This window comes from Orbicella faveolata, unplaced genomic scaffold (assembly GCF_042242905.1).
Source record: "Orbicella faveolata isolate gen_17 unplaced genomic scaffold, um_ofav_v1 contig_3, whole genome shotgun sequence".
In the NCBI taxonomy this organism is placed as follows: Eukaryota; Metazoa; Cnidaria; class Anthozoa; order Scleractinia; family Merulinidae; genus Orbicella; species Orbicella faveolata.
Window position 1 is genome coordinate 11,881,708 of NW_028301558.1, and position 15,016 is coordinate 11,896,723.

At 39.1% G+C, this 15,016-nt stretch overlaps 4 protein-coding genes across 7 annotated transcripts in view; 3 read left to right on the top strand and 1 right to left on the bottom strand.

Moving 5' to 3' along the window:
- Positions 1-6: 6 nt before the first annotated feature.
- On the top strand, positions 7-1,885 carry LOC110049703 (ras-related protein Rap-2a-like). The gene has a single exon (XM_020755515.2). It carries the CDS (start codon positions 706-708, stop codon positions 1,372-1,374), a length of 669 nt encoding a protein of 222 aa, XP_020611174.1. The 5' UTR covers positions 7-705; the 3' UTR covers positions 1,375-1,885.
- Positions 1,886-5,913: 4,028 nt separating this feature from the next.
- LOC149106390 (uncharacterized) lies at positions 5,914-6,519 on the top strand. Its single transcript, XM_089297357.1, has one exon. The coding sequence runs from the start codon at positions 5,914-5,916 to the stop codon at positions 6,517-6,519; it is 606 nt and encodes a 201-aa protein (XP_089153483.1).
- A 2,851-nt stretch (positions 6,520-9,370) lies between these two features.
- LOC110049709 (GTP-binding protein Di-Ras2-like) lies at positions 9,371-12,038 on the top strand. The gene has a single exon (XM_020755524.2). The coding sequence runs from the start codon at positions 9,944-9,946 to the stop codon at positions 10,595-10,597; it is 654 nt and encodes a 217-aa protein (XP_020611183.2). The 5' UTR covers positions 9,371-9,943; the 3' UTR covers positions 10,598-12,038.
- Positions 12,039-13,234: 1,196 nt separating this feature from the next.
- LOC110049667 (transient receptor potential cation channel subfamily A member 1-like) overlaps positions 13,235-15,016 on the bottom strand; it is a 30,268-nt gene continuing 28,486 nt past the window's right edge. For all 4 annotated transcript variants that reach the window (XM_089297871.1, XM_089297873.1, XM_089297870.1 and 1 more), the window contains exons 28-29: positions 14,744-14,847; positions 13,235-14,343 (exon numbers count right to left, since the gene is read on the bottom strand). In XM_089297871.1, coding sequence (XP_089153997.1) covers positions 14,202-14,343; positions 14,744-14,847 — 246 coding nt within the window. In that variant the 3' untranslated portion in view covers positions 13,235-14,201. The remainder of the gene's footprint in view (positions 14,344-14,743; positions 14,848-15,016) is intronic.

Here is a 15,016-nt window from a genome sequence, read left to right on the forward strand (position 1 = left end):
TGTTTTTTTTGTTTTATTTGTTTTGTTTTGTTTTGTTTTCGGTCGAGTAAAACTGCGTTGGTGTTGGTCTTTTCCGAGTACAATGAATCGAAGGATTGGAGAAAGGGTAACAGAAATAACACGCCTGTCAATTTTTATCACTTCATTTTTTACTTATTTTTAGGTCTTCGTTTTCGCCTGAATAAGCCAGTAGCTGTGAAACAAAACTGATAGAAAGTTATCCAAACATTGTCTTAACACTTGCGGCTTACCGCTCCCACTTCCTCCTACAATGCGTGAGCCAGGGACGTTTTAAGGGGGCGCTGTTACGTAAATACGTAAAATAATCTATGTGTTGATATTCTAGAATGTGATGACAAGCAGACCCCTTACGCTGTCAGATTTTTCATGTCATGAATTTCTGGTGCATTCTCCGTCGCATTTCTTATAAAACGCGACGGCAGCTTCGTCGACACAGTAGATCGTGTAGAGCTCGTGAAGTCATAACTGGTTTATCACTGACAAAACGTTTGTTTCTCTCGACGCTGTGTTGCGAGTCACGAACCTGTTACTGGAAGCACGCTATAAGACGATTAAAGTCGTCATCCATCTAGTTGCGGTAAGGATTCGATACCCTGTCACGATTTTATAAACGTATAAACCGCTCGCTTGTGTTGGCTCATCTGAGAAGCAACTCGTTGCCTTCGAAGACATTTGGAATCGACTATGAAGAAACAAGTGAAAGAGCAGAAGAAGGTGGAGGGCAAGAAGAGAAGCTCTGCGTATCTGAAAATGTTCACAGTTGTTGTATTCGGCGAGGCTCGGACTGGTAAATCGTCGCTTATCAAGACTTTCCTCGGTGAGACATTCACCGATGAGTATGAACCCACTGTTGAGGACTTCTACTCCAAGCAAATTCTCTATAACGATAGAAACTATCAGGTGGATATCATTGACACTTGCGGCTCGGAGAATTTCCCTGCCATGAGGAGAGTGGACATACAGAAAGCGGACGCAATTTTGCTGGTATACTCGCTGGACAATCCTCGTTCATTTGAACGGTTGGAACAGCTCAGAGAAGAAATCTTTCAAGAAAGAGGCCACAATCTTCCGGTCATGGTTGTGGCGAACAAATCGGACGCCGTCTTAGATGGACACGCATTAGAAATGAAAACGAACGATGGGAGTCTAATAAACACAAAGTATGTCGCAGAGAAGGAATGGAATTTATTGTGGACAATCACATCAGCGAAGATGTCCTGGGGCGTTGAAGACATGTTTCATGGTCTAATAGATGCATTCTATGTTCGTAGAACACAAACTCTTCCAGCTAAAGGTAGCCGTTCGTGGCTGGGAAGTCCATTATTAAGTAGCCTTAGGCGAAAATCGAAATGAAAATAGAAATAACGTGCGCCTGATGACATGTTAGCTCTGTAGTATATTTTCGACGCTCTCAAAATCTTATGACGTTCAATCTATGATGTGAGATTTTTTTCCAGTTGCATAATAGTTTAATTAATCTTTCGTCCTTCAAACGCCATTGCATAAGATGTTTATTTTAAACTTTGTGCATTTCTCAGTGCGTGGATGAACAGAATGTAAACTATTTTACGATTGTTTTTCCAGTTACATGAGGTTTTGTTCACAATTCATGGTTTAAGGTACGCGTCTTAAATATCTTATTTCATCTCGAAATTTTACCCAGAACAAATTTGAAATTAGTGGTTGAAAAATAATTTTATCCACTTATATAATATACTAATTGATTAGTCAATAAGGCTTTGAACTATTTCATACTGTTCAATATTTCACATAATTGGTGCAAAATATGTAAATACCAAAACAGATGTATAAGCGACATTCGAAGACAGTAGTTTATAATAATAAATGAACTATCTGATCTTGACTGACTGATCTTGTTGTCTTAAAGTATTATCTATGTGATGGGAGGTCCAGGGTCATGGCTGCATATAAAATATCTGCTTTGAAGTTCTTTAGGCGCGCCAAGAAATTGGAACCCCATTTTTGTGAGGTCAGTGCGAGTTTCGAAAACAAATAATTATATTTTTGTCATGTTTCGGGATAGACATGTAACTAAGGCCAGGCTAATACATGTAACGAGCCAGAAATGAGTTTTTACCTTGTATTGAGGTAAACTTGAAGTCTCTAATTGCTTGCACACAGGCGCTTTGCGCGGGGGCATTTTCTTTCCGCTTTGTATTCCAAACAATGCATGTGTTGTCAGAATATTTCCTTTCAGTCTTCTCTTCCCGTCTTTGACCTTGAGTCCACTCAACCTTGCCTTTATTTTAAACGATCGAGTTTCTGCGTTTGACGGACATGGAATACAATCAGCCCACTTTGTGTTATCCCGTTTATAGTTTCACTCACCTGTACCTGCATAAATTACACTTAATCTGGTTTTCATTTTTTTCGCCATCCACGGAGTAATTTTCCGTTGGAAAAGGTGAAACTGTGTAAAAACTGACCATAAATAAAACTTCTTTGAGACAGAAATATGGACACAAACAAACTCCTAAGATTTAGAATTGAAATAGACGGTAACTTCAACGGTTGACAATAATCGGTTTTTTTTTAGTTCAGCAGTAATGTCATTGTTCCAAGTGTTTACCAGATTAAACATTTATTCTATTCCACACGATTTTATAAACCAAACTTTTAAACGATGCCCTGACAGTCCAAGTGTCCTTGATATTCGAAAATGCCCAAGAAGTTCCGATTCGTACTGCACACACCGAGGATTAGAATTTTAACTTATTTTTTACGAACGAAAACTATTATATGAAAAATGTACGATGGCAAGTAACAAAAGGATTACGTAATGCCTAAAGGTATTGGTAAACAATAACGAGTGCAATTGCCCGTGTTCACTACGTAATGCCCAAAGGTATCGGTAAACACTAACGAAAGCAATTGTCCCGTGTTCACCAAGGTCAATGTGTCTGCCATCACAGTCTACGTAACATGACAAAACGTCTCAGTTTCACTGGCTGAGTAAGAGTTCGTACCTAAATTTTAATTATGGCTTTGGCACTCAACGCCTATGATCCCAGTCTTAATTGCCAATTAGCCTGTAATAAAGGCGTGTTTTGGCGAGCGAACGCATTTTGATCAAGTGAGCACCATCTTGGATGCAAACTCCGAAAAAGCAAACATGGCGGCGAATCTACTCGAACGTGGATAACACTCGAGCACACAGAATACGTCTGCATTGCGAGCTTATTGCCACTGGGCAAGATTTGTCTTGCAAAGTTGGGGGTATATTCATAAGTCCGGATTTGCAACTATTCCTTTCCCATCATTGGTCTACCTACGAGGTACCAATCTGAAAACAAACTTCGGTTAACATTAAGCGACGAACTGGTTTTACAACAAATCTCCTAGTTTAATATTTTTCTGTTCCTGTAAAAGTTAGCCAAGTTCGAATTACATAAGCCATCGTAGTGGACAAATCTCAAAAGTATATAAGTGAGGTAAATCGTTCGGGATGGAGTTGTCGTTATTTTTAGTTTCAGGCGTATTTGCTTTTTGCTTTTTATTTTGCTCATTCAGTTTTGCTTTCATAGCTGGGAAGCTTACGCCATATCTTCACTTCCAGAATAAAGCGTTAAGATAAATCAAAGTAATTTATGCTTGAATACGTACCCCTAGTTTCTAAGCCCAGACATAAGACCTCCACGGCTATAAAATGTTTCGTGTCTCGTAGCCCGGACCGTGCCATGCAAGTCAGACGGGTCTATCAGTCGTTTAATTAACCCTTAGACACTTTTGCCTTTATCTATTTTTCAAGAGGAGGACTTTCCATAATTGTTATTTGATAGCAATACAACTTTTCTTTTCATGTTTAACTACAGTATTCAGTAATTTTGTAACATGTTTTGAAGAGTTGTTCTTTCAAAACAGCTAAATTTAAACTGTTTCCGTAATAAACTTACTTGTTTTACCTGAGCTGAAAATGGATAATTAGAGGTTAAATCCAAAAATTTGAAAGTAATTCACCTTAGAACCAATTTAATATAATTATATCACATTTTCTCAACCAGATCTCTCTTTAGGTATAGACAAATAGGTAAAGAAATGATTGCAAATAGCTTTTGATGTTAACAAAGAGGTGCTCAAGGACGTGTATGAGGGGTGAAGTATGCAAAGTATCATGAACTTGGACACAAAATAGGCTGCAGAGTGGCCAAGTAATGGAAAAGGGGACTCGAGTGGTCTATCAATATTTCCCTGTCAAAATTCAATGTGAAGAGATGTGTGTATAAAAACATTAGGGAAAGAACTGGCCTAGCCTACAAACAGGCTCCCGGCGAGGACGGAAAAAAATTTCGACGAGTGCGAAACAGAAGAATTCGCAGAGCGAAGCGGGAGCCTGTTCGCCAGCTAGATCTGACCAGATTTCCCGAGAAACCGCGCCTTGTGAAAAACATTCCAGGAGAAAAAACGCTAACAGTTAGAATGAAACTGGGAAGTATAATCAGCGTAAAATGATTCGCTAAAACTTTCTTGCGATCAGCCACAACCTTTTAACGAAACTCAAAACCTGGCGTTTGATTGTTTTTCTCTGTGAAGGGTGAACCTGCATTAATTAGAGGCTGGACTGAGTTAATTACCTATTTATCTTATTAAAAACTCAAGAGAGGTTTATTTTCAGCCCTCGAACATAGTGACGGGAAGTACTGAGCATTCATAGACTTCCGCATTGGTAGGCACGGCTCATATACGATACAGTTTCACTAGCTGGGTTGACAAATAAATGAGCATTGGACCATCATAGCGGAGCTCCGACGGCCCAAAGGGCCGCCAAGGGGAGCCCCAAACCCATATTGGAAAGAAAAGGAAACCATGAATTAACTTGGTACTTGGTAGGTGCGGAGTCTAAGATCTTGAAGCAGTCTAAGTTACAAGAGGTACGGCACGACTCTGAAGCCTGCAAATGCTTATAAACGCGAGAAGATCTGTCCGATGACAAGTGCTCGTGCACGCGCGTGGAGAAATGTCGGCTTGTTTCGCCAACGTAACAAGCATTACAGGCTGACAGGCTCCGTACGCGCATCGTGTACAAATTTTCTTGTGCAAGCTGTAATGCTTGTTACGTTGGCGAAACAAGCCGACATTTCTCCACGCGCGTGCACGAGCACTTGTCATTGGACAGATCTTCTCACGTTTATAAGCATTTGCAGGCTTCAGAGTCGTGCCGTACCTCTTGCAACTTAGACTGCTTCAAGATCTTAAACCACGAATTGATTTTCTCATGGTTATCATGACTAGCGGTATTGCTCGTGGGCGCTGCGAACGACGACGACGACGACAGAGTCGAGCAAGATGGCAGCCATACTCCAGCAAATGGGTTGACAGAGACATGCAAACGTACAAACACAAACGTACAACTACCTTGAAGCTTACAACTTGATGCCAACTACGTAGTCTGCATATAGGAAACACCACTCTACGGAAACGACCTTGCTACGTGTGACAAATGACATTCTTAGAACGATTGACCGTCGCCAAGATGTTGTATTAGTCTTACTCGATCTATCAGCGGCCTTTGATACTATTGATCATACGATCTTGGTGGAAAGACTTGAGTCTTACTTTGGTTTCTCAAAATTGACACTGTGCTGGTTCAGATTTTACCTTGAAAACCGTCGGCAATCAATAATCATTGGAGATCAAGTGTCCACTCCTTGTGCTCTGCGTTATGGTGTCCCACAAAGGTCTCTACTTGGACCATTACTTTTCACCCTGTATATCGCCCCTCTTCAAGATGTAATTGCTCGCCATAATTTGAATTCTTTGTTTTATGCAGATGACACTCAACTATATATAGCTATTGATCCTGCAAATCAGGCCCTGTCTCTGACTGCCCTCCGAAGTTGTATAGAGGATGTAATGCGATGGAACACGCAAAACATGCTAAGAAGTAATGCTGAAAAGACGGAGGTTATACTATTTACATCCCGGTTCACCAAGACACCTAACATCGAGAAGCTCTCTTTTGACAATACCGTCATTGAACTAACTGAGAGAGTTCGTGATCTTGGTGTTAATTTAGATAAAAACCTATCACTGACATACCACATAAACGAGACGTGTAAGAAAGCAACTAACGCCATCAGGTCCACAGGCCGCATTTGCAAATGCCTCGCCAAGGAAAATCTCAAACTGTTAGTTAATGCGCTTGTAATATCCCGTCTGGACTACTGTAATAGTATCCTTTATGGTCTCCCAAAACAGGAACTGGATAAACTTCAAAGAGTTCAAAACACTGCCGCACGCCTTATCACTGGAACCAAGCAATACGACCACATCAAACCTGCCCTTCGAGAATTACACTGGCTACCTGTTGAATCACGGATTATATTCAAACTTCTGCTCATCACTTTTAAGATTATCCATTTTCTTTTCACTGTCCCTACTGTGAACTCTGTGACATACGGTGAACGTGCCTTTTCTTTCTCCGCACCTATATTATGGAACAGTCTACCGGATTCTGTTAACATCTCTTTCGTCTTTTAAATTTGCCCTCAAAACATTCTTGTTTGGGAAATCCTACTTCTGATTTATTTTATTTTATGAGAAACTGTATTTTAATTAATTATTTCAGTTATTTTATTTATTACTGTTATTAGAAATATTTTATAGGATTTAACTAATTTATTTCTTATAGTAATGTAAGTGCATTGATTTTTTTTAAATGCGCCCAAAAAACTTTATTATTATTATTATTATTATTATTATTATTATTATTATTATGCAACCTTGATTTATAGCCTCCTTCTTTGATATTGGACATACATGTTATGGTCAATTGACACCTGTCAAAACAAGGTATCCGCTGACCAGTATCACGTGACCATATCGAGGGCTCAAGTTTAGAGCACATCGAGGTCACGTGTTTTTTACCGCTGACCAAGAGCTGGTTTCTGTTAGATCGCGGGCTCATGTAAGGTTAACTTGTGGCAACAGGGCCCAGGTTGCTCGGAAGCCGGTTAACGCTAACCCAGGATTAAAAGTTAACAGAATTATAAATATGCCTTGTATACAAATGTTTTTCACTACTTTTGTTTTGCGTATTTTCAGATTGTTCAAACTCAGTGTAGACGGCCAAACAATATACAGGAAACCTCACTGCAAAGTTGCAAAACTAAAATCAAAATTCTCGCTTAACCTGGATTATCTTAATCGAGCTTTGAACAGCCCGGCCCAGGAGCTCTACTTTTAGGCTTGACTAAATCTATATATTAGTCTATCTCGATCGGGAGAAACCGGCGCGAAAAGTTTGTGAACCAAAGCGGGAAACAAAATCTGCGTCATGTAAGGACGAACAAAGTGTGCCTATTTTCCTTTCCCTGAGGCAAACCGGTGACAAATGAGACTGAGCACACATTCACGCGTGGCACTCTGTGTAGAAGAAAAGATGAAGGATGTTAGCGCATGTTACTAGTCTGGGAGCAAATGTAATCCCTTGGGAAGTTCGTGCTGATAGCAAGCCACCAGTCTAAAAGTGTTCATTAGGGTCTAGTGAACATTAAAAGTTTCGGTGGCAACTCTGCAACTTGCTAGGACGGGTTTTAAGGAGGGTTGAAAATCGGATGCATATGAGCCAACATGAAAACGAGGCTGGTACATTAAATTTTTTATAACCTCATCAATTACCATCGGTTCACCACCAAACTTGGCAGATATTCGTAAGTTTCTTATTTAGTGACAATTGCTGATTATGAAGTGGTCACGTGATATTCTAGCATGAAAACGAGGCTGGAATAGAATATTACATATAACTATATTTAATGTTTGCAAAAGCTTGTCAAACTTACCCAAAATGGGCAGAAATACGCAATTTGATCAGTTAGTGACAGTTGCCGATTATGAGGTGGTCACGTGACCTAACATGAAAGCGAGGCTGGACCAGAAAAACGCATGTAACCTTTTTTAAATGTTCACAATAGCTTGTCAAACTTACTCAAAATTTATCTCTCGATGATGCGGTTGCACTGATGATATTCTCATTTGTCACGTGGTCAAATTTCCTGCACAGAAACGAGGCTCTAAGCAACCATTTATTTTATGATAAATTTACACTGGTAGCAACCTACCTGGTCTCGTAATATACTTTAAAAAACAAACTTTCTTCTTTTTTCAAGAAATTATTACTTTATGAGCATAAAAATATATTTGTCCAACGTAACATAGGTTTTTTCATATTGGGGCCAGTTGTCTGAAGATCGGGGACCAGTTGTCTGAAGATCGGGGGCGAGTTGTCTGACATTCCGCCATTCCATTAGAAATACGACCTTATTTAGTTTGATAAAGGTGTATGTTATTGTTAATCAACGTATGATCATCGCACTAATAAAATATACTGTAATAATTGACACAAGTCTGTGGGACTGACTTCGTTATGCTGTTGTGGAACTAATATAAGTGCGCTCGCGCACGCACGAATACTGCTGAGTTACCCAATTGAAAAACATCGATGTTTACGACTTCAGCACTGGACACCACTCGAATGTTACACAACTTAATCTTTCCACGACTTTATTGTTTGGTGAAAATTTGTCAAGATGCTAGTTTTCAAGCTCAAATAACCCGAATACGAGCTCGGAACTTCCATTTTATGTCGCAATTCGACTGAATCAACCTTAAATTTCATTTAAAATTTTCCAAGAAAAATTAAAAAAAAACAACAACAACAGACCTTTCGTTTGGACTCCCTGCTGTTATTGAAATTGTTATGCAACGCCTACCGTGGGTCCGAAATTTTACATCCTCTCTTAGGATTAGAGAGATGAATTTCAGTTTAGAAAGCTAGGTTGTACGTGCCAGTAAATTCCAAGTTTACCCAAGGAATAGGTATTTCGTTGCTGTAAACCAATATTTACAGAATCAGTTTAATTGGTTATTAGTATTCACTCGGTTGATCGTATGAGATGGATATAATCGCGTTATTTTTCGTTTGTGTTTTTTCAGCTTTTACAAATATTGAAATAGAACGGTATATATCAGTTCAGTCATCGCTTCATTTACAACGTGAATGAGTTTGATGGGAGCACCTGGTACCACGGCAACCGATGCTTAAGGACAAGATATTGATGGACACCCACTCATTTAAAAATTTGCGCGTCGCTTTTCGATGACGATTAACCGTCTAATAAACCTTGATCAATTAACGTTTGATACCTTTCTTACTTTACGTGCAATAATGATAATTGTCTTCGTACTGACTGACTTTGGTAATAGAAGACAAATATTTTGTTATAGATAATTATATATGCTTTAATTAATTTTAATGTTCACTGGTTTTGTTAGGCTTAATTTATGGACATTGTCGCCTTATTGAAGCCTGCTCTGCGAAGTTCAGTTAATGAACTCTTTTGGGAATAACGATGTAGTGCGAATGCCCATAAGAACATTTCAAACAGGTTAAAATTAGTTAATTGCTATAAGTAATCATTCTATACTAGGGAATTGCTGCTTAGCTGGACTGAATAGCAGTGAATAACAGATGGATTAATTCTGACGGCATCACAGTTTTTGTACAATGTACTTAAGCCGACATATGCAAATCTGTAGTTGTTTTAAATGCCTTTATGGCTTTACACAAAGAATTGCCGTACGGATTTTTAATTGTTCCAAGTCATGCATGAGGCCAAATGGCTGTCAGACACACCTGAACGAATACCGCCTTTTATAAACAATTATTTCACTGGTGAACGGTATACTTAAACGAGATTTGGTGTTGTACGCAAGAAATCTTTACCCAACTAATCCCTGAAAACTGACTTTATTCCGAAGTGGATTGACGTACAAACAACGGATGTCTGGTTCTTTGATCTTCATTAGATTTAACTTCCGTTTGATCGAAGAATCTACGATTCTACTCACGTCGTTTCCGTAGAAGAGAGAAAGCAACTGCGAACTGCTAAGTCAGTGACAAACCATGCCGAAAGACAAAGAAGAAGAAAACGAAAGCTACTTGCAGAAGTTCACTGTTGCGGTGTTCGGCGACGCGGGAGTAGGAAAGACCTCGCTTATCAACCGCCTGGTCGGGCTACAATTCAACCCCGAACATCTACCCACCGTGGAAGATTTTCATGTCAAGCATTTAGCTTACAAGAACAAAACTTGCGAACTTCAAATTATCGATACTTCAGGGACTTATGAGTTTCCCGCCATGAGGAGGGTTAATATGGACAAGTCGGACGCGGTCATCTTGGTATATTCTCTGGATCGACCTGAATCGTTTGTAAAGCTTGAGCGATACTTTGATGAAATCCGCGAAAGCAACGCTGCGTCGATCAGTGACAAACCAGTTGTGGTGATTTCAAACAAATCTGACCTTTCCGACTTCGTGCAGCCAAAGTTTAAAGATAAACGAGGACTAAATGTCAGCGTAGGGATGCACTTGGAGAGCAGATTTGGATGTCACTGGTTCGATGCCTCGGCCAAGCTGAATGACAATGTTGAAGAGACATTTTACAAGGTTTTGGAATACTTATTTAACAATACCTGTCCTAAGTTGTTAAGAAATGGTCGTTCACAACCTAGGAAAATCAGCAGTTTAATACAGCGAAAGATGAAAATTTCTCGATAATACAATCGTACATTCGGCACGGCAAGTTTGTACATCGATTATCGAAGCGAATAATACAATACATTCGATCCTGCATTGTTTTATTAACGGTTTACTGGCGGATTCAGCCCAATATATCAATACCTGTTCATAATATTTAACGTAACTGGAAAATATGACTATTTATCTTCCAGAAAAAAACATACCGTACTTATTGCGTGTGGTAACTATCATAGACTCGAATGAAGATGATGTTTGTTTGGATCACGATAGCATCAAAGAACATATAATTGCGCAGTAAATTTTCGAACGGTAGTGTTAATAATCTGTAGAAATTTTTGTATTGCAAGTACGAGTCAAACGTAATACTTTGACTCACAAATAAAAACGTTTCAGAGATGAATAGGGTTCTCAGAATCAGACAGTCATTTTATTGCAAGCTAATATCACTAATCATGTGAATAGATGCAAATTTAATTTACAGCACTAGAAATGCAATTCTTGTAATAACGAAAATTAATCTCAGTTCTGTTCAGCAAACAACCTCGGCGATTTCTCAATACAATTGATTTTGTCATTCTTTAAACTGGAATCTCTTGATGTGGACAACTAGAGAGCCAGCAGTCTCTAGGTTGCTCGAACATCCGTGAGGGAAGAACGCAAAAACAGATCGAACTGGCAGAGGCGGATTTCCTAGCAAAGGAGAGAGAGACTGCTCGCATTCTAATGGACGGCGAAAGTAAGGACATGTTCTAATTGTTCTGATAATTGAGCAGACCTTCTAAACCGGTTCATTTGCAAAGGTGGTTACGCAACACTTGGCTGAATATTACGAAACAACTCAGGACCGTTGCGCCGTATCCATTATTAGTGGTTCTTACTGTGGGCTGGGAATGTGTGATGTCAAAACCTCACGGAATAGGCCTTTCCACATATATCTGGATTTTTGGGGGGGAGGAGATATTTAGAAGTTTCCGAGATATTTAGAAAATATGACAATACTTGGAAAATTTAGGGATATTTAGAAATATTTGTATTTTTCTTTTGGCTTAGCCCTGTGTTTTCCTTGCAATTTCCTTGAAAATATATTCAGTTATTTACCGGAAACAGTCCATGCAGTTCAGTGATTTCCTCCTTGAAAAATCGGTTTATATTTAAAACAGAAATAACAGATGTTTAGAGGTTCTTTCGAGATATTTAGAAACGTTTTGTGATATTTTAGAAAATATTTTTGGAAATTCCGGAAATATATTTAGGCGATTTCACGTGATATTTCTAGACATGCAAATCTTGCCATGTGAAGGCGTTGATAATAGATTACGGGCGTAACCCATGTTACTGGGCGTCCGTTGTCATTGACGTAATGCTACTTGCGCCACTTATGAGTCATGTTGGGTGGTTTTGGCACTCAGGGTTAGCTTAAATATTACTTAAATAATAAAGTGAGCAATTTTACATTGTTGCCGAGATATCCACTGATGCAATCAAGTAAAACTACATTCGATGCAATCAGTTTAAAAATTACTCTGCCATAAACTTACTATGTTGTTACTTATGTTGGAAGGTCCACTGGACCGTGTACAATCTTTTGTTTTGCGCTCAAACACTACGTTTGAATTACGTAACCAAAACGTTTTGTATTATAGTTAGTTCCTCAGTCACTAATAAACAACAGTTGTGTTTTCTGCACAGTCAAGGCCGAAAAAGCGAACAAAAACATACAACAAAGTACTTTGTCGGGTTTCATAACCATTATTTCTCTCTAAAAACTATGTGCCGAGTAAGTAAAAGTTAAGTTTATCAATTCAGCAACCAGGGTTGTTGTTTAATCATTCAGTTAGTCTCTATACCAAGTCAATTTGTAAATCATTCAGCTCTTAGTTTTTATATTTCGCTGTAAAAGAAGCAAGTTCGGAGAAAGACAAGTCTTAGCAGTTCTTCGAAGCGCAACTCCTCGCTAAAGTAACGAATAATTTTGACAGGATATGTTGAGATGAATTCAAATGGGAAAAAATTATTTTAAAAGGATTTTTAACTAATAATAGGTTTTCGCCTGGATTCGGGCGCAGCCCAAATCCAGGCTAAGTTAGCGACCTTAAACCCAGGGGGAGCTCCGTTAAGGCCAGGCTGGGCACATGGCCCAGGCACTGGCCCATCTGCTGATGGTTTGCTGCCGGCCAGCTGTCAAAAGCAGTGGGGAGGGGAGGGTGTCTTGTACTGACACTCTCAGCTAGCTAGACTTTGAATTTTCAATGTTAAATAGCCTTGATATTGACTGTGTTTTGGGGTATTTTACTCAGTTGTTTAATGTTGTTTGAGGTTCTGTGTTGACATGGCACCCTACTGGAGTGGTCCATGCCACGTGCATGCGTGAGGGGCCAATCTCCTAGCCAGGGGGGTGGTCAGAGGACTTCTGGTCGCTGGGACTATCTTTGAGTCAATGCTGGCATGCTTTTGCGAATTCGGTCAGGTACATATTGCATGTGCAGATTTGTCAGATTTCGAGAAACACTAGGGAAAGTGAGGAAAAAATCAAAAAATCAAATACTTAGATCTCTGGAACATATAGAGGTTTTGTTTTCATATCCTTATTTATCGAGATTGAGGTTCTCGCGAAACTAAAGGAACTGTTATCATCATCGTAATCACCAGCCAATCCTTGATGAAGCTATTTTTAATATTGGTCCGTCTCCAGTTTGAACAAAACCAAGAATACATTATCTTGTCATAACTTTTAATTTCTGTATTAGAGCTACAGGCTCAACAACAACATTACTGGAATATTGAAAACCTCAACTCTCGAACAGTCATTCGTGGACATTCCCAGCACTAAAACTGCGCCGTGACGGTCTGATAAAATACACAGGCCCGTTTACATGAGACTAAGCTCAATGTTGCGAAAGACACTTGTCGAGTTTCGTGTCAAAACTGTCCTCGAACCATAATTAGACGGTCCAAGGACGATCGCAGTGACGTCGAGAGGGTTAAACAACCGTTTAGCCTGTGAGATAGTCCACATAGTTGAAAAGACCGACAAAACACATAGGATGATTTTAAATTTTGGTGTAGTATATTTCGGCTGGCCAAACCAGCCGTCTTCGCGTATCTGAAGAAGGTTGGTTTGAGCCGAAATGTAGTACACCAAATTTTAAATTCATCCTACGTTGTGTCTGTCCCTGCTCAGTTTAGATTCTTCATTTTCTGTATACCAGCAGGACCATCGTTCGTAGCGGCTTGCTTTAACATTTTGAAATGGTCAATAAATTTACTGATTAGTCTCATTATACGCTGCGTCTTCAGTGACGATTTTCGCATGATTCCATATTCCCATTAATTTCTAGTTGGGATAGGAAGTTTTTCTCTTCCCCTCTGCTCTTCTGTCAGTTTACTATTGGGCTGAAGATGCGAGTTTGTTTTTGGTGTTCCAGCTATTTTTCCATCTTCTACGCAGTTTTGTAGCGTCGTATTTGATGATTTCCTTATTTTCAACCAGACGTACGCTAGCTTGGTACCGAAGATACTGCAAAACAAAATGGCATTACGGACAGGTCTTTAGAATAGCCCGCAGGCAAAGCGGTAGATCAGCGGTAAGCCGCACTCATCCACAACCGAGATGTGTTTTCTGTTAAACGTAGAACTCTGTAATGTCGGTGCCCTCCTCCATTGGCTCATCACGCTTAGGTCTTCGCTTCTTATCCGTGGCCATTTCTCGAATTTCTTCAAGCATTGCACTCTGCTTCTTAAGACATGACGTTATCTCTCTCAACCTAATGAAATATAAACAATTAGATAAATAATAATAATAATAACAAACTTTATTGAGTACTTTTTCATACAAATTGAATCTTGCATATATCTGGTAAAAATTCAAAAATTTTGTTGTTAGGTTTTTTCCCTAAAATAATAATAATAATAAATAATAATAATAATAAAACAACCAATATACAATAGCTCCAGTTAGCTTCACCATTTGCATTACAATGAAATTCAACGTGGATGCGAGGCAACGTCAGGCTGAAACTACAAAATTGCTCGAAATTGCCTCACCTACATGTTTGATTATATTATAATGCAAATGAGAAAAGTTAGTCATGAAAAAGGCTATCAATTGCTGCTAAATTTCTCCCCAGGACGAGCTACTAGCTGATAATAGGCAAGTGAACTTACTGCTCATCGTGTCTCTCTATAGTCTCTCTGAGGTCTGCAGCGATTTCCTGTTTCTCGTCGTCCTCTTGGCGAGGAGAAAGAAGCTTTACAAGCATATCCACAATCTGATAGAAATCCAAGCAGTAAAGGAAAGTTACTGTAAAACTCCGGTGTAAAACGTCCTACAAAGAGAGAATCTCTGCTCGTGCAGCTTTACTTCGCTGCTAAATATTATTATTATTATTATTATTATTATTATTATTTTGCACCTATTTCGTTGTTGTAAGTTTTTAT